Raw genomic sequence first — 27619 nt, forward strand, 5'->3', positions numbered from 1 at the left:
CCCTGGTACTGAGGTCAGGCTGACAGGCATGTAGTTCCCCAGATCCTCCTTACTGCCCTTCCTGTAGATGGGAGTCAATCCTCTGGGACCTCTCCAGATAATCAGGGGTGCTGGTAGATGGTGGAGAGTGGCTCTGCAGTCACCCCCGCCAACTCCCTCAGCACTCTAGGGTGGAGCCCCGTCCGGTCCCCTGGGCTTGTGACAGTTCAGATGGAGGAGGAGCTCTCTAACTGTCTAACCGGGGTGTATTCTGTGTAGCATCCCAGGCTTCCAGATCAGGGCTAAAGTGCCCTGAGGATAACTGATCTGCCTATCAAAGGCAGATGTAAAGAAGGCATTGAGGACCTCAGCCTTCTCAACAACCTCCCTGCCCCTCCCCTGACCCAGCTCCATGCCCTTCTCTCAGGCCCTGTCGCTGTCACAGGGAGCAGAGCTCAGCGCAGCCCCTCTGCTCCATGTGAGGAGCTGCAGCTACCATCACGCTACCTCAGCTCCTCTGCTCTGGGCTGAACAAACCAGGGGACTTCAGCTGCTCCCATATTACGTCTTTCCTTTCAGACTTTTCACCATTTCTGTAGCACTCCTTTGGACTCTCTAAGAGTCTTGGTCTTTATATTGTGGCACCCATATGTGCACTCAGTGCTCAAGGTAAGACTGTACCAATGCAGTGTAGAGTGGGACTATCTTTTCCCTCAACTAGCTAGCAATGCCACCCATGTTTGATGCACCCTAGCATGCAGCTGACATACTGGCTGGCAGGGCACACTGTTGAATCATGTTCAAGTTGCTGTCAAAATAGACCCCAGATCCTTTTCAGTGTGGCTGCTCCCCAGTTTGTACATACAGCCAGGATTTCCTCATCCCAGGTACAGAATCTGGCACTTCTTCTTGTTAAATTTCAGACGGTTGATGATTTCTCAGCTCTCTAATTTGTCTCGATCTCTCTACAAAGCCTCTCCACCCTCAACAGAGTCAACAGCTTTTCATTCATTCTTATCAGCAAACTTGCTTAGAACACCTTCTAGTCATAGAACCATAGAATCAAAGTGTAATTCGGGTGGGAAGCGACATTCATGATCATCTAATTCCAACTCCCCTGCTACACGCCAAGACACCTACCTCTAGACAAGGTTGCTCAAAGTCCCATCCAGCCTGGCCTTGAACGCTTCCAGGGAGGAGCATTCACAACCACTCTGGGCAACTGTTTCAGTGTCTCACCACCCTCACCCTCACAGTAAAGAATTTCTTCCTAATACCTAATCTAAATCTATCCTCTTTCAGTTTAAAACTATTTTGTTTGTCCTGTCACTACACACCTATATAAAAAGTCCCTCTCCAGCTTTTTTTATTTGGAAATACTTATTTCCATCTGCCTGCTTCCAGTCTCTCCTGAAATAATGTTTGAAATTCTTTATGAGTTTTCACTAAAACTGAAAGAAGGGGTAAAAATCTCAGATGCCAAATTCCACAAAGTTTAATGAAGGTGAGCATCAGAGCAGGAGGTAGAAATCCTATTCGTATTCAGTTGAATAGGAAGCCTGTATCTTGAACTCAGTCCTTACTGGATAATGGAGAGACTTATAAAAACATAGATCAAGGAGAAATTTTGATCAAAGTATGTGTCTGGTAGACTCTAAAAAATGCAACTAATCATGCACCTCTCTAACAGATCTGTGGAAACGATGTTTTTATTCATTGCCATACTTTTTCATGTTACGATTTTTTTTTCTCTGCTCTTGTTCACTGCCAAAACATATCGTCACAAGTGGTTTCAGGACAAGGATTGTGGGAGCTTTCAGAGACAGGGCAATATCATCTGGTGATATTCAAGATTACTGGCTATAATGTAAACAAGAAGGTGACAAGCCTTTGCAGTCTTTGTCCTTGAAGTTGCTCACTCAACCACTTCCATGTAATAGCGTTGAATGATTTAGTTCACCTTATACATGCACAGAAACTGTATCTGCCTGCCAAAACTAAATTGCTGTTCTGACTCAAGACCTGGGAACCACAGGAGTTCCAGAAACAATCCTTATGTGTTTCTTGTTCATCTCTTCTTTCTGAATCATCTGTCGTCAGTTAAGTTTCATTTCATTTAGGTTCCAAAACATTAGTTTACTTTGATTTGATTGACCGCCTTTCCTCTCACTACCAGGCAGAAGGCAGGGACATAAGACACAGAGGAATGAAAGTAGGTTTCTGCTGGTGGCAGCAGGCAAATCCCGCTTCCTGCCCACTTCACCCTCCCAAGTACCCATACACACCTAACTTCCTGGTGCAGGTACCAAGGGAGCCAGCTAGGAGAATTTGAAATTTATTGCTTCAGTGATTTATGTGAACAATATTACGTAATCATTTTGTTACTCTTTTCTTCTACTATCCAGTGAAACTTGAGAGCTCAGTGAATACTGATGTTGAAGGTTACGCTGATCTCTGTATTCAGCCATCGTTGCACTACTTCGGGTCTTTACTTTGAGTAGCTCAGAGATTGGGGTGTTGAACCTTTAGAAGAAAACAGCATCCTTATGTGGAGCCCAAGGCATTCGTGCAGTTCAGAAATATATCCAGATTGAGAGAAAATCATTGTTCCCAAGCAGAGTCAAATAAAGTTAATAAAATAATGGAACTGTTTGGATAGACGGGGACCTTTCAAGACCGCCTAGTCCCACAGCACTTGCCATGGGCAGAGATATCTTTCACTAGAGCAGATCACTCAAAGCTCAGTCCAAACTGGCCTTGTGCATTTCCAGGGAAATCACATCACTTCTGCGGGTGATGTGTCCAGCATATCACAACACTCATCCTGAAATTTTGCTTTCTTTTAGCCTATATAGATCCACTCTTTTTCAGTTTAAAACTGTTGCTCCCTATTCTGTCACTACAAACCCTATAAGAAAGACTTTTTCAACCATCTCTCTCAGTCTTTCCTTGTAAGGTAAGCGCTCCAGCCGCCTGATAATTTCTGTGGACTTCTGGTAAAACTTTTCTAGGAAGCCTACATATTTCTTGTCCTGTGAACCTTAGAACTGGATGGAGGTGGGATGGAATCCTCTCCCTTGACCTGCTGGCTATCCTTCTTTTTATAAAGCCTGGCATGCACTTGACTTTTTGGGTTGCAAGCATACAGTGCTTGATAACAACCCACAGTAAAGGATGCATGAGAGTAGCATTTCCAGCACAGTGGACTCCAGTTTTTGAGGTGAGGTAGATCTAAATGAAGTGATGTGAGAAGTGCAATACACTGACTCCAACCATGAGGCTTTTAATTAGAATTTAACGGGCAACTTCTTCATTAAAGCACAGCTCTGTTGGTACTAAGAACACTTAGCTGCATATGTTCCTGTTTCAAATAATACTTGCTTAAAATAATACTTATTCAAACCCACATTACACCTCTGTTTAATTTTGTTAATGTGAAGACTGATAAGCAAAGATAGTGGTTTTGTGTGAAGGCTGCTGAAATCAAGGATGATCTCTTCTTTGATACCACCAGATATTGGTTTCAATCCTTGTGTGCGTCTAAAGCTTCCTCCTGAATACCTAAGTAGGTGCAGCAATTTAAACAGCTAAATTCCTGATCTACGTTTCAGGAGAAAAAGAAGTATGCATTTCTAAGTTGATAGATAATAAATAGTTTATATTACTGCTCCCTAATTAAAAAAGAAAAAGTTTACCTATTGGTTATTGCTAGGTACAGATTTTGCTAGTGTACACAGATATCATCCACATCTTAGTAATGTGGTATATATATGTGTGAAGCCATATGTTACAGAATTAACTGGTGACCGCATAAGTCACTATACGTTGTTCAGACAGGCCTAAATACTGTAAACCACAGGTTTATTTTACTGTGTCCTCTTGGTGAAGTTACGTCAGCGTCTGAGGACTCAGACGGCTCTGCCTGACCCACTCAGGATGCTGGATTTAATCAGGCCCAGGCCCCACTTCATAGCAGGACGATCAGCTCCTGCTCCAGTGGGGCTGCAGCTGGGCTGGGCTCCAGCTCCACACTGCCCTGCCTGGCCACAGGGCCTGCCGAGCTGGGCTCACCACTGGACCTTGTCCCAGCTGGGCCTTTGTGTGTGCTCAGTGCCAGGGCAGTTCTGGTGCCACCAGCCACTCTGGTGCTAGCTAGGGTGATGGAATGGGCCCTGGCTACCAGGCCATCCCCTTCTCCCCTACAGAGCACCTACTGTTCCCAGCTCTTCCTTCCACAGCCCTCCCAGCTGTACCTCAGCTTGCCTGCAAAGATGTGTTGGGCTTCAAAGGCACTCAGACTCAACTCCAGAAGAATCAGCTTGATGTCTAGGCCAAGGGATGATGTTCAGTTCAGTTAGCCAGTTCTTACATCGTGAGTGTTCATTTGTTTTTTTCTGCACTGTAAACATCTATGAAAAAGCTGGTATTTCTTATGTGATATTAGAATGTATTTTATATCTGTATTTATATCTATATTTACACAATGTGTATATAGGTGAGAACAGTGGTAAAGCATTGCTGGCCAGCTGCAGAATGGACAGAGCCGTTGTGACAGGAGCAGCTGTGTTCTGGGATGTTCTGCATCTGTATGCAGACAACATACATAGGATAACATCTGTAAAATATTTGGCAAGCCATGTGCCTACAAAATAGGCATGTAGAACTTCTACACAGAGTAGCAGTTTCAACAAGTAAACAAAATGTTTCGACCTTTAAATGGTTATCTTTTATTCATTGCTTTAAAACTGAATTGTTTTGTGTAATATTTGTAATGTGTTCCTAGCACACCACCTTTACTGCTGTCTTGTAATTCAGTGTCTTTTCTTCATTTGGCAGAGGTAATGGTACATCAAACACAAAGAATGTAAAGGCTTTGCGATATCTGATCCAAATGCACCAGACTTGGCACTACTGCACAGCACTCCCTCCTATATATTCATTTTTCTGTCATCATTCTATGCTTGTCTGACTAATAAATAAATTGGTAATTCCTAAAAGTTCTGAGTTTATGAATGTGGCCTGAAATACTGCCACAGATTATTATTATTATTATTATTATTATTATTATTATATTATATTATTATTATTATTATTAATAATAATAATAATAGTAGTAGTAGCAGTAGTAGTAATAATAATAAAAACCACAAGAAATCATAAAGCTGTTTGTACTCCTTTCCGCGTTGTCATTTGTTGGTTGAGGCTAAGGCAGAATTTTGCAGTCCAGGGCCCAATTACCAAGTACATCCAGCTATCTTGGATATCTTGGTGCTCTGCTTATCCAGTAAGGCTCATGCTAGCAACAGAAACTGGGAAATCACAGAAAATGAGAGAATGTGAAAGTGAGTGTACTTAAAAAGTAGCTGTAGCTAATGAAACACTACTTTTTGCCTTGCAGTGATTTCCTTGAGGTACAACATAATAACAAAGGAACTACTGCCCTAAGTCATTGTACTTGAAAGGAGCTGTGTAAACAGAGGAGGTTGACAGCTCCATGTTCACAAGCTACTGTCAATGTTCTGTAGAAGGAAGGGACGTCTTCAAAGACTGCAGAACAGCATTTGAAAGTATTAAAGGAAAACATGCCCTTAAAAACAATAATTGTTTTTCATGTACACGAAAATAGGGTAGGAGAAGACTTAGCTGGCCTTATTAATCACAGGATAACAAAGTGAGAGATGTAATGCTCCTGGGAAATAAGCAACAGCTATTTCCAGGAAGGATAGAAGACAACATTACCCTTGTATGTAATGTTGATGCAGCAATTCCTTTCATGTAAGTAAGAAAAAAAAAAAAAAAAAAAGACTGATTAAAACTTGATTAGGCATCAGAAGGAGTGCCAAAGATACTAAAGAAGATGGAGAAGCTATTCTGTGCGTGTGAGATGAGAAGATTTTTTAATCTGGCAACAATAATTCTGTAAAGAGAATGACTTTTTTTCCTAAGTGCAAACGATGCAGAAAGATGGGGAGCAGTATATGCAAAGTATAAGTTTGAAAAATGGGTGTTTTTTTTTCAGAAACGAGGCACTTAGGCCTGCTTGATGATGAATTGTTGGAGCAGAAAAACAAACCACCTCCTTTTCATGTAAAATGAGATGCGTGGAATCAGATGTGCCAGCAAGAGCAAGAATGCTCCCACTTGTTCAGCCCTGCACCAAACAAAATAACGCACAAACACAGTGGTGCTGAAAACACCGTGTTTTGCTGTAGTGTGTCGAGCCGTGGTGTTTATGGCTTGGCCAAAGTCGAACAAAGCTGCAGCATTAACAAAAGAGGGATTGCGTCTGCCTTGTGACAGCTTCAAGCAATAGGAGAACAAAACTTTTAGGGCCTGTGAGTGTTCTCATAACTGACTTGAATGTAGGACTTGAAGGCGTACTAAGCAAGTTTGTGGATAACACTAACTTGGGATGAGCCGCTGGCTCCCTTATGACAACTTTCTGAGAGATCTTGACAAATTGGAGGACCGGGCAGTTGGCAAAAGCATTCATGGGATCACAGAATCACCAAGGTTGGAAAAGACCCACAGGATCATCCAGTCCAACCATCCACCGATCACCAATAGCTCTCACTAAACCATGTCCCTCAACACCTCTTAACACTCCTTGAACACCGCCGGGGTCGGTGACTCCACCACCTCCCTGGGCAGCCCATTCCAGTGCCTGACCACTCTTTCAGAGAAGTAGTATTTCCTAACATCCAGCCTAAATCTCCCCTGGTGCAACTTGAGGCCACTCCCTCTAGTCCTATCACCAGCTACACGAGACAAGAGGCCGACTGCCAGCTCATTACAGCCTCCCTTCAGGTAGTTATAGAGAGTGATGAGATCTGCTGGAGCCTCCTCTTCTCTGGACTGAACAATCCCAGCTTCTTCAGCCACTCCTCATAAGGCCTGTGCTCCAGACTCGTCACCAGTTTCGTTGCCCTTCTCTGGACATGCTCCAGGGCCTCGATGTCTTTCTTGCTGTGCAGTGCAAGGAGCGGGTGCTGGTTTGTGAGCCACAGTGTAAGAAAGCTACTAGAGAGTGTCCGAAGACAGGCTATGGAGTTGAGGAAGGGTCTGGATGGCAACACGTGTGAGGAGCAGCTGAGGTCTCTGGGTTTGCTCAGCCAGGCTGAGGAGAGGCTGTCATCAGCTCCTCACTGGGAGCGAAGGGGCGGCGAGAGGACCCAAGGAAATTTAAAGGAGCTGCATCAGGAGAGGGGGAGATGGAGGTGGTTAGGGAAAGGCTCTTCACCAGCATGTGGTAGGCGTGAAACCCAGGGCAGAGCTGGAATTCAGGGAGCATCCAGGCAGTGCTTCCAAATACAGAATTTGAATATTATAGGATGGTGCTGTCTGGAGCCAAGGGTTGAACTCAGTGATCCTTGGAGTCTCTTCCAGCTTGATGTATTCTGTGATTCTCTAAAAGTACGCGATCCCCCGAGTACCACTTTGGTCAAGGTTTTCCCAGCACTTGTTGGTCCCTGTGGCAGAATGTAAGCCTGTTGAAGAGGGCAGACATTCACTTCCTCAAGGCCACCCACGTGCTCACAGACCACCACGATTTTTGATAGCGGGGCAGAGGCCGGTGGAAGAAGGGCAGGGAGTAGGACTCTCCCAGCAGGGCGCAGAGAGCAGAAGCACCTCCACACCTTCCCCGCAGCTCCCGCTGGGGGCCGGCCGGACCGAGGGCGGTGCTTCGGTGGGGCCGCGTCCCCCCTGCCCTCCGCGGGCACGCGCCCGGGTTCCGTAGCAGCACGCAGGGCCGGGGGCGCGCGGTGGGTAGGCGTGCAGCGGGGCCGCGCCCCGGGGCTCCCCCCCTGCGCGCTGGCTTTGTGCTGCCGCCCGCACTTTGCAGGCGCGGCGGGACTGAGAATCCCTGGCGCTTGAGGCAGTCGTATCTCCTCCTCCAGAGCTGGGCGCATGATGGCGGCAGCTGCCGCAGCAGAGGTGAGCAGCGCCGGGAGCAGCAGCAGCGATACCTCCAGCACTGGCGAGGAGGAGAGGATGAGGCGCCTTTTCCAGGCCTGCGACGGCGACGGAGACGGCTTCATCAGCAGGTAGCGGCGCAGAGCCGCCTCCGCGAAGTGCCGTCTCAACTTCTCGCAAGTTTGCCGCTCGGAGCGCAGCGGTGGCAGGCGGCTGGCACGCGTCCCTGCCGCCAGGCCGGACCCTCCGCCGGAGCGCAGATCGACCGCCCCCTCCTCCCTGCCGGCAGCTCGCGACGGCCGCTGCCTCCCCGAGGACGGGGGGCGAGCTCGAGGCGGGGCGGGCGCTCCGCGCCGCTCCTCCGCTGTCCCCAGGTGGCTGTGGGCTCCTGAGCGGGGGCACGGCTTACCGGCGTAAGGTTGCCCGTGCCTGGGAGCTGCCCTGCTCCGGGACTGCGGCAGCGACACATCAGCGGGTGTGGAGGTTGGGGCTGCGAAACTTGCGCGCCCCAGCCGTCAGCGGGCAGGAGGCTTTCGCGGGTAAAGATGAAGCTGTGGATAGTCGTGGGGGAAGGTGAGACAGTTCTGTTGAGCGCTTGGTAGAAACAGATGTCCTTTGCGGGTGCTCCCTCAGGTATGCCCACAGGTGTCAGTGTGAGAAGGTCGATAGTCACTGTAAGGCGCCGTGGAGGCAGGGCCCAGGATGTGATGACATGAGGTATAAAATTTGTACGGCTTTTCCAGAATATCTCGTTTCCCTACGTTTTTACCAATATCCTTGCTTTGCAGCTTCGTATCACTGGTCCCAGACTGGCCTTGACACTTCCAGGAATGGGGCATCTACATTTCCTCCGGGCAGCTTCACCTCCCTCTGAGTAAAGGATTTCCTTCTAACATCTAACCCAAATCTTCCCTCTTTAGATCAGGGTCCTGGGCAACCTGATCTAAATGTGTATGTTTGGTGGCCCTGCTAGGCGGGGGGGTTGGAACTACATGATCCTTGAGGTCCCTTCCAACCCGGGTGATTCTGTGATTCTCTTTCAGTTTAAAGCCATTCCTCTCTGTTCTTTGCCCATGTTCTCTCACTGCCAGACTGTAAACAAGCTATTCCCTACCTGTTTGTAAGCTTCTTTCAAGTACTGGAAGGTCCTGTTGAGGACTCTTGCACAATTATTTAAAAAAAATTGGGTTTCCAAATGTAAGAGCTGTAAGAGGTGATGGTAACTTACATTTTACACTGAGTCCTGTGCTGTGAGTATCTCCAGAGAGCTGAGCCAGAGCGAGGGTATTTTCGAGTTTGTCATCTAACCTGAAACCTGAGAGTATGACCCTACCGAAAGGCTAAGTAAACTTCAGTCCCCACTGTTGTCCCTTTGGAACTGGAAAGGTGCTGAAAATCTCTAACAGCTGGCAGTCACTTTAGAAATGAAACCCAAGGGTCGTGATATCTTTTATCTGAACAGCTGCCCACTCTTTTTTTTCTCTTTACCCCTCCTCCCCCAGTCTAGTAATTGTTTTGACAGTTGTGGTTCTGAAATGTAAACTAAGAAAATGTATGCCTTCCAACCATTATGTTAGGATCACTTTTCTTCACATTTGTTTACTGTCCCCATGGAAATGATTCTGATGTCAGAAAACTTTGTATGCTCACTTAAAGCACGTGCTGCCTCCTCTCAGCACATTCTCTGATCTGCAATTTGATGCTTTTCTATAGTGTAAACTCTATTGAGTTTTGTATATTTGTCTTTTAAAGCACTTACTGTGAGACCTTTGTCGTTATGCTCCATATGGACAGTTGAGAGATGCTGATGTTATACAGACCACTCAGATTTCTGATGAACTTTTCCTTAAATGTTCCTAAATTTCATTCCAAGTTAGTATTATGCGTGTTTCAGAGTGAGTGTTTCTGAGCGTTGGTTGAACTGCACTTTGGAGAGCATTACGAGCTCCAGGAACAGGCCTAAGGGGGATTTCAGTAGCAAACAGAAACATGGTCCAGGAGATAGCAATAGTAGAAAACTCCTCTGGAGATGGTAGGTCTGTTTTTGAGACTTATTTGCATCTTGCTTCGTAAGGGATTAGTGCCTTCAACATGGAATTGTCATCTTTTAGAAAAAGTAGCGAGTGAATATTTAACAAGTGATTTTTGCTATGAGTGAGAGTCACTTCATGGAATCCTAGAATGGCCTGGGTTGAAAAGGACCACAACGATCATCTAGTTTCAACCTGCCTGCGATGTGCAGGGTTGCCAACCAGCAGAGCAGGCTGCCCGGAGCCACATCCAGCCTGGCCTTGAATGCCTCCAGGGATGGGGCATCCACAGCCTCCTTGGCAACCTGTTCCAGTGCATCACCACCCTCTGCGTGAAAAACTTCCTCCTGAGATCCAACCTAAACCTCCCCACTGTCTCAGTTTAAAACCATTCTCCCTTGTCCTATCACTATGTGCTCGTTTAAGCAGCCATTCTCCCTCCTGTCTATATGCACCCTTCAAGTATTGAAAGGCCACAAGGAGGTCTCCCCACAGTCTTCTCCAAGCTAAATAAACCTGGTTCCCTCAACCTTTCCTTGTAGGAGAGGTGCTCCAGCCCTTTGATTGTCTTAGTGGCCCTCCTTTGGACCCACTCCAAGAGCTTTTCATCTTTCCTGTCCTGGGGGCCCTGGGCCTGGACGCAGTGCTGCAGGTGGGGCCTCACAAGAGCTGAGGAGATGGGGACAGTCACCTCCCTCTCCCTGCTGGCCACCCCTTTTTTAATGCAGCCCAGAATATAGCTCTTCTGTACTTCATTAGCCAGCACAAATGCAACGTACTCAAACTCAACATTCCTTTTTTTGGATAGCTTCAGATAACCGTTATATGGTTATAATAAGGAGAACTTGGGGTGTAATGTTGAGGTGATGCATCTTCTGAAATAAGCCCTAATATACAGACTTTACTAAAAGATGAGACTGAGAGCTCTTCTGTTATTCACTTCACGAGTAATTTTTGCTATAAAGTCAGTTGGTTTATAAAATTACAGTGAGCCCTGTAAATGTACAAAAGGTAGATTTGTTAAAGAGTTTATCAGCTTCTTTTGGTATTGAGCTCATAATGTTTTAAATGCAATTCTTTAGCCCTGTGGCGGTAAAATATGGTTTTTTCATCTACAGGATGTTTTTTGTGGGGCCGTGCAAATATATTCAGAGAGGTTTACTTAGTCGTGAGTTACTGCTTGATGTCCCTTCAGCCTATTGTTTGCTATTTGTAAGGCAGCATCAGGAACAAAATGCTTAAGCAGAGGCTGTTAGCTCCCATCTGTGAAGAGACTAAGGAACAGGACAGCTGTATTTGCGACAATGAATAGGTTTTCAGAAGATCATCCGTGTAACAGAAGGGAAGTAAAAAGCTGACTTGGGTGACCTGGGAGAAAAGTAATATTATTCTGCTACGTTTTACAGGTGCTGGAGTTCCTAACTGCGAAAGCAGCTTGGTCTCAGCAGTGTACAGTTCTAGTTCTGGCCTCAGTCCAGCCCTCTAACAAGGAAATTCTAAACATCATTTAGAACAGTCAGCAAAATACCCCCTTTATTAGGTGGTATTAAGGCCTTTATTAGTCCTTGCATTCTTCTGCACATTGCTGGAAAAGTTGGAAAAGTCGCAGAGTTGGAAAAGTTAAGAAAAATTTGTATTAGGGCTTTACTTCAGATCTGGGCTGTTTCTCTTCTTAACCACGTGAAAGATTAACAGCTCCGTTTTAGGAATTCTTTGCAGAAATTGTCTGAGCCTTCTTGAAACTGACTTTGTCCTAACCCCAGTTTTTCCCCGTGTCTTGAAAACAGCTCTAGCTCTCATGGTATGTTTTTAGACTTTATTTTTCATCCATCTCCACTAAGGAGCTGCCAGAGAGACTGTGAAGCTTGTAATGGGAGGAGTGCTTTTGTATGGATACAGCACAATAGTATTACATCAGATAAGACTGTATGTGAAGCACTGTGCTGTTTTTTACATGGTTCTGCTCTGTTTTCTCTGTTTCTCCTGGAGCTTGCTTTAGTTTGTGGTGCCACAGTTGCATGAATTTTGTGGGTTTTTATTCTTTATTCTCCTTAGATCCTCTCAGAGCATCAGAACTGAAAGAAGGGAATAAGCTATGGGAAAAAACAGATGTATGGATATAGACAAAAAATGAGAGAAACAACCTGTGTGCTTAATTTGGGCTGAAGAAAAACTATACCATTGTTAAATATTGCCTAACAAGCATGCCAAGGATTAATATTTGCTAAAGACATAAACATTTCAGAGTCTGCATTTGATACAATTAAGAAACAGTCAGAGGAATATATTCAAACTTCTGTTTTCTGAAACCCTTGGTGTTGTAACATGAGTTAGCTGCCCAGTCCTTACGTGAACATCAAACTCAAGAAAGGGATATAATCAGACAGGTTAGGTGGAACTACTCAAGTTTTAAAGGCAGTAGAGTTAGCCAGTGTGTTTTATTGTCAGAGTTATTTCTAGATCTGCCTGTGTGCATGATGGGGAGACAGCGTGCCCACAGGCCTAATGGCCCAACAAAAGAAAAGGGGGGGCGGGGAGGAGAGGGGAGGATGTCAACCGTTTACAGGCTGGTTTGTAGCAGTTGTGTGACTGGTGGGCATGGGACCCATGGACCCTCACCTCGAGAAAAGGGGGAGGGTAAAGGGGGGAAGGGCAAACGAACGGTAGGGAGATGGGGGATGGACCTAAGAACAGCAGCAACAATGGCCCCAAGTTGCACCAGAGGATATTCAGATTAGACATGAGGAAAATCTTTTTCTGTCAGAGGGCGGTCAGGCACTGGAATGGCTGCCCAGGGAGGTGGTGGAGTCGCCATCACTGGCAGCGTTCAAGAGGCGTCTGGATGAGGAGCTGCAAGATATGGTTTAGTAGCTTGTGGTAGCAATGGTTATGGGAGGATGGTTGGTCAAGGTGATCTTGTAGGTCCTTTCCAACCTTGTGATTCCATGATTCTATGTTAGGGAAAGGTTCTTCACTAGAGGGCAGTGGGCATGGAGCAGGCTGCCCGGGACAGCAGGCATTGCCCTTAGCTGCCAGAGTTCAGGAAGTGTTTGATCCATGCAGTCAGACTGTGAATTTTGGGTGGTCCAGAGTGGAGCGAGGAGTTGACCTTGGTGATCCTTACAGGTCCCTTCCAACTTGGGTTACTCTCTGATTCTAGAATTCTATGATTCTATCCTCTAACCAATACTTAGGCATCTTCACAGATGCCTGCATGGGCACACCGCACTGCTAACTGTACTCAAGATACCAGCAAGGCCCTCTTTTGTGCTCTTTCCCCGTTTAGCAAGGTGGGTTACCCTGGCCAGTCTCAGTGAAGTATCAGTGCAGCTGACAATAATAGTACTAAAACTCCCGCCCCTCATACCGGCACCCCTTTACTCCTGAAGGAACATTTCAGTGATTCTACTCCTTCTGTCAAAAAGCTTCCAGTGCTAGCGCTACGAAGGGCCGAGACAAAAGCCACCCGCAGCCGTGTGGCAGCCCTTCTACGACCCGGGAGAGGCTCTTCAGGAAGGGAACAAAGACAAAGCAGCCGGCCCCTACCGGCGAAGGCCCTCGGGACGCTAAAGACCAGACGCGCCCCCCGCGCAGCACGGCCTGCGGGCGAGAGGCGGGGCGCTACGGCTCCTTACTTGCGCCCCGCCTCGCGCGCTGACGGAACGGCGCTGCCCGATTCCGGCGCGCAGGCGCTGGTTTAGCCGTTGCCGGCGGCTCGGCTGCGTGTTATTTTGTGTTCGTCGCCGGCGTTTGCGTCGTGTCAGTTCCCACTGACTGCCTGGGTTTCTCTCTCCGCAGCGAGCCATGTCCTCTCCCAGGAGCGCCTCCCCGCAGCAGCACGACGGGGCCGCAGGGTACGGCTCTGCCTTCGCGTCTGCACGCTCGGCCGCTTCCTCCTCCGCGTCGGGCCGCGGCAAGACGTTGTCGGATGCCCGCGTCTCCGAGGAATTGGAGATCGCGTTGGACCTGGCGCTGGAGCGGTTCTTGTACAGCGATGATCAAGGTGGGGTTCTGGTGGAGGTGTCGTGTCGGCGGGGCGCGGGCCCAAGCCTGCGGGCGGCAGCATTGGTTGGCGTGTGCGCGGGTGCGGTGTCTCGAGTTGCCGCCGTCCTGCGGCGGGAGGACGTAAAGATGAGGGGCTCTGAGAACTCGCGCCTTCGAGGTGATGTGGTGTAGGTGCTACGTTTGTTTTCTTCGTTATCTTTGCAGAGATGGCGTTTCCTTCGTCTTTTACTTCTACCGAAAGAGCCTATGTTCACCGGTTGTGCCAGTCTCTTGGTTTGATATCTAAAAGTAAAGGGTGAGTTGGCATCCAGCCTTGTTTGCTGCAAATGTGTGGAAACTTAACTGTAAAATGCTGCACCTACTCTCGTGTATCCTGCATTGTTACAGGGCACAGTAAGTCTGGGAGGAAATAGGGAATGTTTATTTGCACTAAGTTATCAAAGCTCCTGGCATGCTTTTTTTTGAGGTGGCTTGTCTTGTGGAGTTTGTAAAGTCCTCACGCAGGACTGCTCTGTGTTACCTATGCCACTGTTACGTCCGAGAGTTTTAGATAGTGCCTGACTACCTGTTGGATAAAATGCAGCATAGAACAGTCTTCCAGAAGAGAGGAAAGGGCTCATAGGCAGGTGTCAATATGTGGCATTTTCCCCCCTTTCGTTTTGCCCTCCTGTGATCATTTGAAGAAGAAATTGATATTTATTGACCACATGAACTTATATGTAAGTGCTGAGAATCCAGTGGCCGAGGAAATTAAGGTGGAAAAGCAATGGGAAAGGGAAAGATGCCCAGGAAGAACCTGGGTAGAGGAAGTGTCATGTCATACCTGACATCTGTATGTGCAAGCTGCTGTCAAACCGTAGTATTGCTGGCTGTTTCTTATTTTCGGTGGTACTGCCTGATCCTTCTTAATGGTGTGTAAAATGCTGATTTTTGGAGCTGTGTCAGGTAGAGCAGACTTAACTTGTGCAAGATTAACTTATTTCTAATTAGTGAGAGAGTAAGAAAGGGAAAACTAGAACTAAAAATCCTTTTCCTGCACCTTATTCTTCCCTGACTCAACTTCAATTCTTCTTGGTTGGTTTCAATTCTTCTTCCTCCTCCGCTTGAGCAAATGATGTGAATAGAGAATGAAGGCTGCTTTGTCTCCGCCATTGCTCCACGGTTGCTTGCTGCTCCTGCTGCACATGGGGTTCCTCGCATGGGATGCCATCCTTCCTGAATTGGTCCTGGGTGGCCTTCCCCCAGGCTGCAGCTCCTCAAGCACTGCTCTGCCATGGGCTTGTTCAGGGCCTGGAGCCCCTCCTGCACTGACCTTGGTACCTTTGGGGCTGTTTCTCTTAGATTTCTCGCTCTCTCCCAGCTGCTGTTGTGCAGCAGTTTTCCTTCTGTGTAATCCCCTCTCCCAGAGCACACTCAGCAGCAGTCATGGCTCGGTTCTGGAGCTGGCTGTGATCTGACATGGCCCAGCTGCTGGTTCTGCTCACAGAAGCCCCCTGCTGCCAAAACCTAGCTGTGTAAACCCAGTACAGTAGTAAGATATCTGTTTACATATGACTGTGTTACGGGTATCTGTACAGAGGCAATTAAGAGAAGGACTGGACCTGTCTGGGGTAGAGGTAACTTTCCCTGTGGCAGCCCATGTGGTGTTCTGCTCGACGCCTGTGACTGGAGCAGGATTGGGCAGTGCTGCTGTGGGGTTGCGCTGGCAGATTACAAAGGCTCTCTCCAACTGGCAGACTTCTGTTGGGCAAAAGGACTGGGAATTGCCTGGTCCCTGCTCCAGCAAAGCCACCATGCATGTGGGAGGCGATGAAGTCATCTTGTGGGGGGGCTGGGGCTGGGGAAGGCAGGTTGCTCCTGCCTTGTGAAAAGGCAAACCGTTTTGTGACACTGTCTTTGCTTTTGCTTCCCTTGGTGGATGATGTGGAAGGGTGGGGACATGAGGTGTGTGCCTCATGGAGCCTTGAGAGAAACGAATGTGTTTTCTGAGTTAGGTGTTGTAGGAAGGCACTGAAGAGCCGGTGACTTTGCAGGGAACCAGGTGGGTGTAGCAATGACTTAAGTTAGGCTGGTGTTGACATTTAGAAATCCAATGCGCTGTTGCTCCTGAGCCAGGATGTTGATGGACGAGGCCTGAGTCATTGCTAGTTCTGCGGCCATTTTGAGAGAGGCCCACTGAATGGGAATATTGTATGCATGTATTAGTTAACAGGCAGGGAACAACGGTGAAGAAGAAGCTAAATCTTTATGTGGGAAGTAGGGATGATCAGAGGATAGAGATGTCCTAAGTGAGGTCTGTTCAACGTGTGGGGTGCTAGTGGCCCGGGACAGCTAGTAATGTGGCCCTATGTGATCGTAAACATTTAACATTGTTATTTTTAGCAGTATTTTCATGAGCGATATTTCCTGATGCAGCTGGTAAGAAAGTCTAAAAGGGGATGTGTCACGCTAGCTCTGCTGTTTGCAAAGAGACAATGAGTGGTGGAAGATGTGGAGGTTGGTAGGTGTCTTGTGCAGAATGACCTTAAAATGGTAGAGATGTTGATTCTTGGTGAAGCCAGGAGAGGGACCAGTAAAACTGCTGCCTTGGACTTCCAGAGGGTGAACTTGGAACTGTTCAGGGTACTGATAGAAAGGGATGCTTGGGATTCAGTCCCGGAGGGTAAAGGGGTCTGTGTAGGGTGGAAGGAAATCTTGAAGGTGCAGGAGCAGGCTGCCATTGCCACAAGATGAACCAGTGGGGAAGAAGGCAAGCATGGATGAGCAGGGAGCTTTTCCTGAAGCTCCAGGAGGAAAAGAGAATCTACCCCCTGCAGAAGAAAAAGAAGGACAACTCTAGGAGAGTACAAAGAAGTTGTTAGGATGTGCAGCGAGAGAAGTAGAAAGGCAAAAGCCCAGCTTGAACTCAACTTGGCTGTTGGGGTAAAGGAGAACAAAAAACTTTTTTTCCCAAGTACATTGACAGTAAGAGGGGGCTAAGGAGAATCTCCATGGTTTAGTGGGTGCAGCAGGGATTTGTGAGCATTGAAGAAAAGGAAAAGACTGAGGTTCTCAGTGTCTTCTTTACATATGTTTTTGAAGTCAGACCAATTATCCTCGTGGTGCTCTGCCTTCTGACCTGGAAGTCTCAGATGGGGAGCAGGATAAAGTGTCCACAATTCAGGTGGAAACAACTAGAGACCAGCTGTTCCACCTGGACTGTTGCAAGTCCATGAGGCTGGATGGGATTCATGCGAGGGTGCTGAGGGAGCTGGCAGAGGTGGCAGCCAAGCCACTTTCCATCATCTAACAGCATTCCTGGTCTACAGGAGAGGCTCCAGAGGACTGGAGGCATGCCAGCGTGACTCCCACATACAAGAAGGGTCATAAGGAGGATCCGGGAAAGTACAGGCTTATCAGGCTGACCTCTGTGCCAGGAAAGGTTATGGAGCAGATCACACAGGGACTGCACAGCACGTGTGGGACAGCCCGGGGATCATGCTTAGCCATCATGGGTTCCTGAAAGGCAGGTCCTGCTTGACCAATCCGATCTCTTTCTGTGATTGAGCGACCCGCCTGGTGGATGAGAGGAAGGCTATTGATGTAGTCTGCCTAGGCTTCAGCGAAGCATTTGATATGGTCTCCCTCAGTATTCTTCTGGAGAAGCTGGCAGCTCATGGTCTGGCCAGGTATGCTGTTTGCTGGATGGCTGATGTCACAGAGTGGTGGTGAATGGAGTTAAATTCAGCTGGTGACCAGTCCTGAGCGTTAGCTGGGGGTTGGTATTTTGTGTCTTTATTGATGACCTGGCTGAGGGCCCTGAATGCACACTCAGTAGGTTTGCAGATGACAGCAGGTTGAGAGGAAGTGTTGATCTGCCTGGGGGTAGGAATGTCCTACAGAGGGACCTGGACAGCTGGGCTGAAGTCGATGGGCTGAAGTACAAGAGCGAGTGCTGGGTTCTGCAGACAACGGTGCAGACTTGGGGCAGAGTTGTTGGGAGACTGTGTAGAGGAAAGGGACCTGAGGGTATTGGTTGACACTTTGCTGAACAGGAGCCAGCAGTGTGCTCAGATGGCCAAAGAAGCCAATGGCATCCTGGCTTGTATCAGAAGTAGTGTTGCCAACAGTGGAGCAGGGAAGGGATCATCCCTCTGTAATCAGCGCTGGCGACGCCGTACCTTGTGTTCATTTTTGGACCCCTCACTGCAGGAAAAACCTTGAGGCCCCTGGAGTGTGTTCAGAGAAGAAGAGTGAAGCTGGTGAGGGGTCTGGAGCACAGCTCTTATGAGGAGTGTCTGCAGGAGCTGGAACTGGGGAAGAGAAGGCTCGGGAGAGACATTATTGCTCTCTGTAAGAATTGAAGGGAGGTTGTGTTGAGGTGGAAGTTGTCCTGTTCTGCTGTGTAACTGATGACAGGACTAGAGGGAATGGCCTGAAGTTGTTCTAGGGGGATTCAGTTTGGCTGTGGAGAAAACTTTTCTGAAAGCGTGGTCAGGCATGGGGTTGGACTGCCCAAAGAGGTGGTGAAGTCGTGAGTTGTGGAGTTGTTGAGGAAACATTTGGCTGTTGTACTGGAGGGCTTGACTTAGTGGGAAATCTTGGTGATAGATGGGCAGTTGGACTGTATGATCTTGGAAGTCTTTTCCAACCTTGATGCTTCAAATGATTCTGAGTTGGCTTTGCGCAGTTCAACTGCAGATTGCATAGGAGGTAATTGAATGCTGTGGAGAGGAGGGCACAATGCCGACTGCTTCTGGTTCTGCCACGCTTAGTTGAATTGAAATCTGTGTTTATTGCATGTTGGACGTGCTTGTGCCACTTAGTGAGCAAAACACAGCAAATTCAGACAACAATATTTCAGCCTATCTAGCTATGTGACTGGGGCTGTGAAGATGTGCCTTTTGTTAAGCAGATATGTAAGTTTTCTTATGTAATTATTCAACTTAAGCTTGTGTTATTTCATAAAATAAGGTAACGTGTTCACTGCCAAAGAAGTATCTCGAGTACTTGTGCAATGCTGACTAGTTTTGTAATTTTCAAGAAGGCTACAGAAAATATAAAATAACTTGTAATATATTTTTATTTTAGGAGTAATATCTACTTCAAATTAGAAATAATTTCAAAACTGGTTTCATATTTCTGCTACTCTCTTTTTTGTTTAAAAAAAAATAGTGTGTGTAAAAAGGCACAGGACAGTTTCTCTTTTCTCATTGCAACCCAGGCTTGCCAAAAGGCTGGACGTACGTATTGCTCAGCATAAGGTGAATGGCATGGGGCTAGGGATGGAGGTTGTCCTGGCGGGGATGGTGTTACTGTTCACCACAGCCATGCTCCTTATCTATGGCTGGCACGGGACTGGACTGGGCTGCTGCTGGGCTGTTCTGGCATCTCTCTGCAATGTGCCCGGAGCCTGGAGGCTGAGGGAGTGCAGAGGGGTCGACAGAAGATGGAGGGAGTTTTGCAGAGGGCTTGCAGTGCATATTGCGGCCCTGCTTTCCAAAATGTGGCCGAGCGTGGCTTGCTGATGTAAAGTAGAGGGTATGTGTGCTGTATCTTGGCTTTTGATTTTTTGTAATTAAACTGCCCTTAATTCCAACCCATCCCTCTTGTTGTTTTGAACAGTGAGAGTGAGAGAAGTGTGATGGGGTTTAACTTGTGATCAGTTTGAAATCTCTGCAGATGTCTTTTAGGTTTGCTGGATATGAAGTTACTTTAAAAAGTGTGTTTCTAGATTTGTTTAAGGCTAGGAATATTCATAGAGGGCTGCTTGTTTTTCTGTTACTTCTACTCAGAGATTTTTTTTTTCTCTCTTACATGTTTCTGTAAATCAATTCTGTATAATATCTCAGTGTTGATTGATACAGTGATTGATGGGGCTTGCTATCTTATAGACTGTGAACATAGCAGCCAGTGTTTAAAAGGAAGTTAGCAAAACAGTATGACGTTATGAGACTGTGAGGTTGTGCTGAGCACAGGCATCCCAGTTATGCAGTATGTCATGCTGACTTGTGGTAATAGTGAGTGGTTTTGCTGTTGCATACTGAAAGCCCTTTTCTTGGAAGTGTTATGCGTAAGATGCTATTTGGACATTTGTTTATTGTGTTTTATTTGAAACTAATCTGACAGCTGTTTTGAAACACTTTTAGTCAAAGATCTTTACAAAGAGTTGAAGAGATGACTTATTGAGAACTTTTTCTCTCTCAGAAAAGGATCGAGTCGATATCTAACTGTCAGGAAAAAGAATGGATCGCAAGTAGCTCATGCAGAAATGACTTGTTGTTTGACTCCCAGAACGAAACAGGCTGTTCACAGTTTAATTCAAAGATTTCCTCTCACAAAGAAAGAACGAATAGAACTTCTGCCAAAGAAGCAGCGAGGAAATGCATTTGCTGTTGAAACTGGTACGTGCTGTGTGTGATTTGAGCATCAATACTGCTTACGGGAAAAAAAACAAACAACCACAACAGATAAAAAACACCACAACCAAACTGCACACAGAAAGTTTTCTTTCACCCTTAATTCTTAATGTGGCATGTTTTCAAACTGGTTTCACGAGGAAGTGTAACTTGGGCATTAATGCCACTCATACTTGAATGTCTTGCCTATGCTAAGTTACTTTTGAATCTAGCCAGTTCAACACAGATTTACTTGAAAGGACATTTTTCGTATGTGGGAGCTCCTGCACGTTCTGTGAAGTGGAGCTGAAGAGAGAAATGCTATCAAGGTCACTGTGTAAGAACAGCCTGTGTGAATATAAGGCTGTTTGTTCTGCTTGTGGAAAGTCCTGTTTTTGATAAAATGAGAAATTCTGTTTTGTTCTGTCTTCTGGCAGTAGACGTGATGCCTCAGAATTTACTGTTCAGACTTCTTGATTTCCAGAACATGAAAGAGTTTGTCAGAAGGCATACTTCTGATGTTTTCTGTCATTAAAGAGACTCTTTGAATAAGATGTTTGCCTTAACGGCCTTATAAGAAGGTTTTGTTATGTTTCTGTGCACAAAGATGGGTGCAGTGCACAGAAAACAGCTCTTCCGTTCTTCTCTTTTTCACTGGTTTGTGCTCAAAGTGCTTCCTCTTCTAGTTCTCTTTCTGTGATGTTTCAGTTTCCCAGCAGGTTAGCTATTTGGGTATTCAGGTCTTTTGAACTGTGAGGCTATGTCTGCCTTGGTAAGGCAATACTTCTTGCAATTAAGTATCTATGTCTGTTAATCATGTTATGAATATGTCATTGAATTTACAACAAGCTTTTAATTCTTCTGGAACAACAAAAAAAAGGAATTTTAGAATTTGAAGTAGCTCTGAAGAGTTGCAGCTGCTATGAATGCTTAAGTCTTGCTTTCTATTAAGTGGTAGTGTGCTGTCTATGCGTGGGGGTCCAGATCAGTCTGACTGACTAGAACGTCATGTAAATAAGACTGACTTGAATGAGGTAATACAAGACCACAGAGAATGTGGAGGAGTGGATGTGAATCACAGTCAAGTTTTTTTTTCCCCTCCGAACTTGTTAACAAACCTGTAAGGAGTTGGAAGGGACCTCTGGAGATCATGTAGTCTAACGCCACTTCTAAATCACCCCTCTTTGTAATCCGCCCCATGCTACCATTGGCCTTCCTTGCCACAGGGACACTCTTCTGGCTCACCGTTGACCAGTTGTCCACCAGGACATCCATGTCCTTTGCAGAACTCCCTTCCAGCATTTCAGCCCCTGACTATACATACAGTTACACCCCCCCCAGCTATAGCACTCTTTGCTTGCCCACGTTGAACTTCATAAGGTTCCTTTGTGCCCAACTTTTCAGCCCATCCAGGTCTCACTGAATGGCAGCACAGCCTTCTGGTGTGTCAGTCACGCTTCCCAGCGTTGTATCATCAGTCGTGCTCGGGCTGCATTTTATCCCTTTTCCAGGTCATTGATAAAGGCAGCGGAGAAGACTGGATGCAGGATTGCAAGAGAATCCCCTATAGCTATACTGAGAAAACTCTCATTTTCCAGTTGGGGTTTCTTAAGAGTTCTGTTCATTTAACTTTACAGTGAATATTTCTAGGCAAACTGTGGAGTGTAAATGTGATCAAAAGCCAAGAAAATAAGTCTAGATTTGTTCAAAATGTGTTTGGAAGTTGTAATTCCTTTGAACGGTATCTGTTTCAAACGCCATAGCAGAACACAGTGTTATGAATATTTCTGGTAAATATGCGATGGGTTCATCGCTTCATGGGGAGGATGCATGCCAAGTCAGAAGTGTTCATTTCTGTGATAGCTAAGTGATATTGCGTGTGTAGCAGTTCCTTTGTATCTATGGCTAAATTGTCCTGTTCTCTCCACAGAAAACAAAGAAGTTGGGAAGACGAGCGGAAGGCTTAGCAGTGGTATTCCTCAAGTGCCGCTGAAAAGAGGGGAGTCGGAATATGACTCCTTTAGGCAGTCATTGCCAGTTTTTGACAAGAAGGAGGAAATTGTCAAAATAATAAAGGAAAATAAAGTTGTTCTCATTGTAGGGGAGACTGGATCAGGAAAAACTACTCAAGTATGCTTTTTATTAAAGTAAAAGATGTCAGTGTTTATGTGAAACTAATGCGATTTTAGAAGATGTTTATGTAATAAGGGACTTAATTTGGCTAATTTTTAGACTGTTGTTTTCCTGTAGAGTGAGGTGTTGTATTTGAAATGCAAGGAAGTGAATTACAAGACCAAGTCAGCAGATAGTTATTAAAAATATAAGGTTCTGCATAATTTTCTGATGAAATTCTAGCTTTTCACTGGCCTAATTTATGTTATTTAAAATAATGGATCTGTTATTGTGTTTAGTTGTTTTTCTTCTAAAGCCAGTTCTGTATTTAGTCTCAAGAGTAGAATATTGTAAATTGACAGTTCTGCTATTTGTATAATATTGAGATCTAATTAAGTTGCTTCACTATTTAAGAAGAAAAACCTCAACACCTATTGCTTCATGCAGCTAACAAGTATTTTGGAACCCTTTTTTATAGATTCCTCAGTTCCTTCTTGATGACTGCTACGAAAATGGAATTCCCTGTCGTATGTTTTGCACTCAGCCAAGACGTTTGGCAGTTATTGCTGTGGCTGAAAGAGTGGCAGCAGAAAGAAGGGAAAAGGTTGGCCAGACAGTTGGCTATCAGCTCCTATTAGAAAGCAGGTACTAACAACATTTCTTTTAAGGCAGCTGACCTTATTTTCACATGTATGTTAAAGCTGCAGTATTTTGGGGATTACAACATAGAAACGGGTGTAGAAATTATAGGGAGGATGTGTTGTTTCAGGCACAAAAAGATAGATTTCCTTCTACAGGTTGCAGCATCAAGTAGTAAGCTTTCTTATTTAAGAGAATCAGAGGCGTATTCGTTTGATTTCTACTTGTAGGGAGAGAGAAATCTCTTGTATTGTTTTCAGAACAACTATATGTTTTCCTCTCCTTTTTTCTCCCCAGTCATAGATTGGAAAGTTCCATAAGCTTTGACAATGTGTAAGAGAACTAGAACACTAACAGAAACTTCATGGTGACGGTTTGTAGCAAATCTGAAGGCAAAGGGTACGACTGGCTCTGTTGCTTATGTGAATGAAGATAACACGTAGCTGATGGAAGAAGAATTGGAGTGTGTCTGTGAAAACTTAGAAGCCTATTAAGAATTTAAAGAGATAGAGAAGATTAATTGCAAATGAACTGAATGGTTAATATGTGGGAGTACTATAGTTGCTGAATAAGAACAAACCATAGGCCAGATCAAGGCGGAAGAAATATTGGAAGTCATGTGGAACATCTTAAAAACAAAAAGAAAAACAAAAAAGTTTTTGAGAGATCAGTATTTCCAACACTGTTATTTTTAAGCAATGAAAAAAAGAACATAACAGTAACACAAGTACTTCATTGTTGGATCTTATTGAGTGTTAGATAGCAGTCATGATTTCTAGAAGAGAATGAGAGAATACTGAAGAGTAAGTAATCCATCTTGGATATGTTCCTTAAATTCAGTAAGATGTAGAGGAGTTTTTGAAGGCAAAGGATGGATGAATTCCAAACTTGGGAAGTGTATGGTAAATAGAGGGTTCATTTGTCTTTGAGGAAAGAACTGTAGAGTATGATAGTGAGGAAGTTTTCAGAACTGTCAGTTCTGGAGAAAGTAGTGGCAACAACTGATTTTCCTTGCACAGCTAATTCCCTCAGTTACTAAAGCAGTAGCTTTTTTCCTCTTCAAGGAAAAATTGATGCGTTTGGAAAGGATCAACTGATTTTATGTGATTCAGTCAAGTGCAGGCAAATGCAAATAATACAGTCCCAGTTGAAAAATTGGAAACTGTTTTTTGCAAAGTAATCTATGCAAATGTTCCACATAGAGACTCTCAAAGGTCATTTTGATTTGCTGATTGCAAGTCTGAAGCATCTTCATGAACTGTTCAATAGGGTTTCTCCAAGGACACTGTTAACGTTTTGCACAAACGGCATACTGCTTCGCATGCTGATGGCAGGAGACAGTGCTCTATCAACAGTAACACATGTTATTGTGGTAAGAATCTGTTAAATTTCATGTAAGGTGAAGCAATACGTATTGCTTTTGAAATTTGTTTTCCTAATTAAGCATATGAAGTGTTTTTATTTGGGCAGAATCTGATTTTTTTTTTTTTTTTTTTTTTTTTTTTTTCCCTGTACGTACTGAATTTTTTTCTCTTGGAATGTGTACTTTTTTGGTTAAAGTATCTTATTTTTGTGCGAATTACAGCATTTAGTTCTAGGATGATGTTGTGAAGGACAGATGTCTAAACATTTCTGTAGGTTTTTTTTGTCATACAGTAGGGAAGCTGCAGGCATATGTGTATGTGACTCATTGTGCATCTGTCAGAATTTCTTGTATCGTGTACTTATTTTTGCAGTACCAGTTCAGCAGTCCACTTGTTAACACAGAGGTTTTCAAAATAAGGCGTAGTGTTATTTCTGTCATGGGGACTGAGAACTCAGTGGAATCACAGTATGTAATCACCTTGAACAATTTCTCCACTGCTGAAAACATGGAAGTGCTTGGCTTCCTGTCTGATAAATTCTTAATGTGTAAGAAAACAAAACTCACCAAGTAAATAATTGCTGTAATCAATTATTATCAACCAAATGCCTTAACTTACGTTAAGCTTTGTACGTGACTTAATGGACCTAAGCAACCAAATTTACTTTCTTATTATGTGATACTATATTCGTTTTAGTGCTTCAACTTTGAAGAGTTGATGAAAATAAGATTTGAGGGAACTGTGGTTCTTGTCAGTATCTCAGAGATGATAATTGTTCAGAGAGAATTAGTACAGTTCCAGAAATGCACTTCATAGAATCATAGAAGGGTCTGAGTTGGAAGCAACCTTTAAGATCATCTCGGGTCATTCAGCCTCTGAAATGAAGTCATCTCTTCCTTGTTCATTAACAGCACAGCCTGCTCGAATAATTTTGTGAAGCTTTGAGAAATTTTTTACTTGAATACTTTCTTGTTAAAAAGCGCTTGGTTGAACTGAGTTAGAATTCTACTTTTCAATGCATCTTCAGTGCACCTACAAACGATAAATTGTAGTTTTGAAATTCCTGTTTGTGAATGTTTATCTACTGGTTTCTTTTTGCCTTTTGTTTTAGGATGAAGTACATGAGAGGGATAGATTCAGTGATTTCTTGTTAATAAAACTGCGAGATATATTGCAAAACCAGACTAATTTAAAACTAATCATTTCTAGTGCTGCTCTAGATGCAAATCTCTTTATTGAGTATTTTGGAAGTTGCCCAGTAATACACAGTAAGTATTTGTGAACTCCTGGATCTGAATATACCTGTATAGCACTGTCAATGCTGGTTAATCTGGATGAGGTAACATGGACACTGAGTGAGAATCAGAAAATGCTTGTTATTTTTGCTTTTTTTAAGTTTACTGTTGCTTTTTGTTTTTTTTTTTTTTTTTTTTTACATCTGTTTGCAACTATTTCAGTATTTTATTGCTAGAAGCACTGTAAGTGCAGAGATGCCTTGTCTCCTGATACTCAGCTCAAGAAAAGGAGACGTTCTTACTGTACTGATCTGCAGGATGAGAAAGTCCTTGAGGGCTGCAAGAGTACAATACACTTCAACTAATTCCAGCAAGTTTTAGTTTTTCCGGCTTCATAGATGGCTGTTTGTTACTGGCTAAAGCACAGATGACTGTACCTAGTCACTTCAAAAATGCAGACCTAGGCAGTTTGTTTTTCTCATGTTTTGATCACATGATTTCAAAGGCAGTTGTCAACTGTTACTCCTGGTAAAATTTGAGAAAAGATGTGATAGTTTATGTTTGGGTTTGGTAATCTGTAGTTAGATTACATTCAAGTGTAGAAAAGTTACCTTTATTTTAATAGCTGATTTGATGGATTTTTGGTAAAGGTAAGGTGTGGGAGATGTGGGGTTTTTCCACTTTTTTCCACATTCCTGGCTTGCAGGCCTTCTGCATGAATGACCTGCTTCTTTTGATTTTTCAACAATAATGTCCTTGTATTATACGTAAGTACATACAGTTATTCCAGAAGGAGAGAGAGGTTCTGAGTAATTTAAACTCAGCTATGGCAAATGTCCAGTTGAAGGACCAGAAATCTGGAGAATTTTTTTCTTGTGAAAAAGGATCCTGTCGTGCCTTTTAGAATGGCTTAGAAAACAGTGATATTGAAAAAGAAATAGGGGTTGGTTCTCAGGAGACAAAGACAGTTTGGATTGTCTGGCTGGTCAGGCCTCACTCAGCAAAGAGGGGCTGAGGTAACTGAAGAAACTGAAATGTTGTGTATGTGTCTTGAGCAAAGCATTTGTACACAAAGTGACAAACTTCTTACGGAGTATTGCATTAAAGCAATGTTATTATTATGTTGGTAATCCAGGTGATAATCTTACAACAAAAATACTAGATTTCTTTGTCATTTTGATAGAACTTTGATGAATATTCTGTCAGACATGTAGATCCCTTTCCAGAATGCTCAGAGAGCATTGAAGAGTTTAGTGATACGTGTTGTTTTTCATTGAGATTTCCCTTCTTAATCTTATTTTGTCTTGCGGCTCAGCAATCTTGAGAAAGCAAACTCTCAGGTATTCTTCAAGGATTTTTTTTCAAGGAAAGTAATAACTCCTTAAAGTTTCTGCTTTTAATTTCTTAATTGATTTTTTTTTTTAATATTTACAGAGAGTCTTTTTTTAATGGAGATTTTCGGTGAAACTAGGGGATATCTAATGTCATTAGTTATTTGTGCTTGCAGTCCAAGGAAGACCATTTGAAGTTAAAGAGATGTTTTTGGAGGACATTTTACGAAGCACTGGGTACACAAACAAAGAGATGATAAAATACAGAAAGGAGAAGCAGCGAGGTTGGTATACTTCTTAATTGTACGAGTGGGTACTGAGGCTTACTGAGCATTGAGAAGAGTGGAATCGGATGATTCTGTTGTCTTTAATGTATACTATGTAATACTATGATTAGATACCAGCAAGTATCTCTAAACTTGTAATGTTGACTTTATTGAAGTTGATTGTTCAGTTAAAAAGCCTTTCAGCGGGGTATGCTTTTTGCTTTCATTTTGTAAATGTTTTGCTAATATGATGGCGTAGATTTGCATGTAATTGTTGCCTCCATGAAAAATACAGAACAAGATGATACGATGTTCTGACATTAGGTACAAACTGAATTGCAGGCAGCCGTCCATCCAGAGTGCAGGA

The 27619-nt window shown here is 44.4% G+C and overlaps 1 protein-coding gene across 16 annotated transcripts in view; it reads left to right on the top strand.

The window, feature by feature from the left end:
- LOC125687107 (3'-5' RNA helicase YTHDC2-like) overlaps positions 1-27619 on the top strand; it is a 146962-nt gene that overhangs the window by 96793 nt on the left and 22550 nt on the right. For 5 of the 16 annotated variants that reach the window (XR_007373965.1, XR_007373966.1, XR_007373975.1 and 2 more), the window contains exons 1-9: positions 7703-7914; positions 13722-13926; positions 14133-14223; positions 20115-20311; positions 22236-22435; positions 22896-23062; positions 24326-24428; positions 25532-25688; positions 27163-27270. The exons of 4 other annotated variants lie outside the window; for them this stretch is intronic. Coding sequence is in view for 9 of the 12 variants with exons in the window: in XM_048931914.1 (XP_048787871.1) it covers positions 7888-7914; positions 13722-13926; positions 14133-14223; positions 20115-20311; positions 22236-22435; positions 22896-23062; positions 24326-24428; positions 25532-25688; positions 27163-27270 (1255 nt within the window). In the remaining 3 variants the exon portion in view is untranslated. Of the gene's footprint in view, positions 1-7702; positions 8025-13721; positions 13927-14132; positions 14224-20114; positions 20312-22235; positions 22436-22895; positions 23063-24325; positions 24429-25531; positions 25689-27162; positions 27271-27619 lie in introns of those variants that run through there. 7 more of the 16 variants (XM_048931915.1, XM_048931921.1, XM_048931918.1 and 4 more) reach the window with 6 other exon arrangements.

This window comes from Lagopus muta, chromosome Z (assembly GCF_023343835.1).
Source record: "Lagopus muta isolate bLagMut1 chromosome Z, bLagMut1 primary, whole genome shotgun sequence".
Classification (NCBI taxonomy): domain Eukaryota; kingdom Metazoa; phylum Chordata; class Aves; order Galliformes; family Phasianidae; genus Lagopus; species Lagopus muta.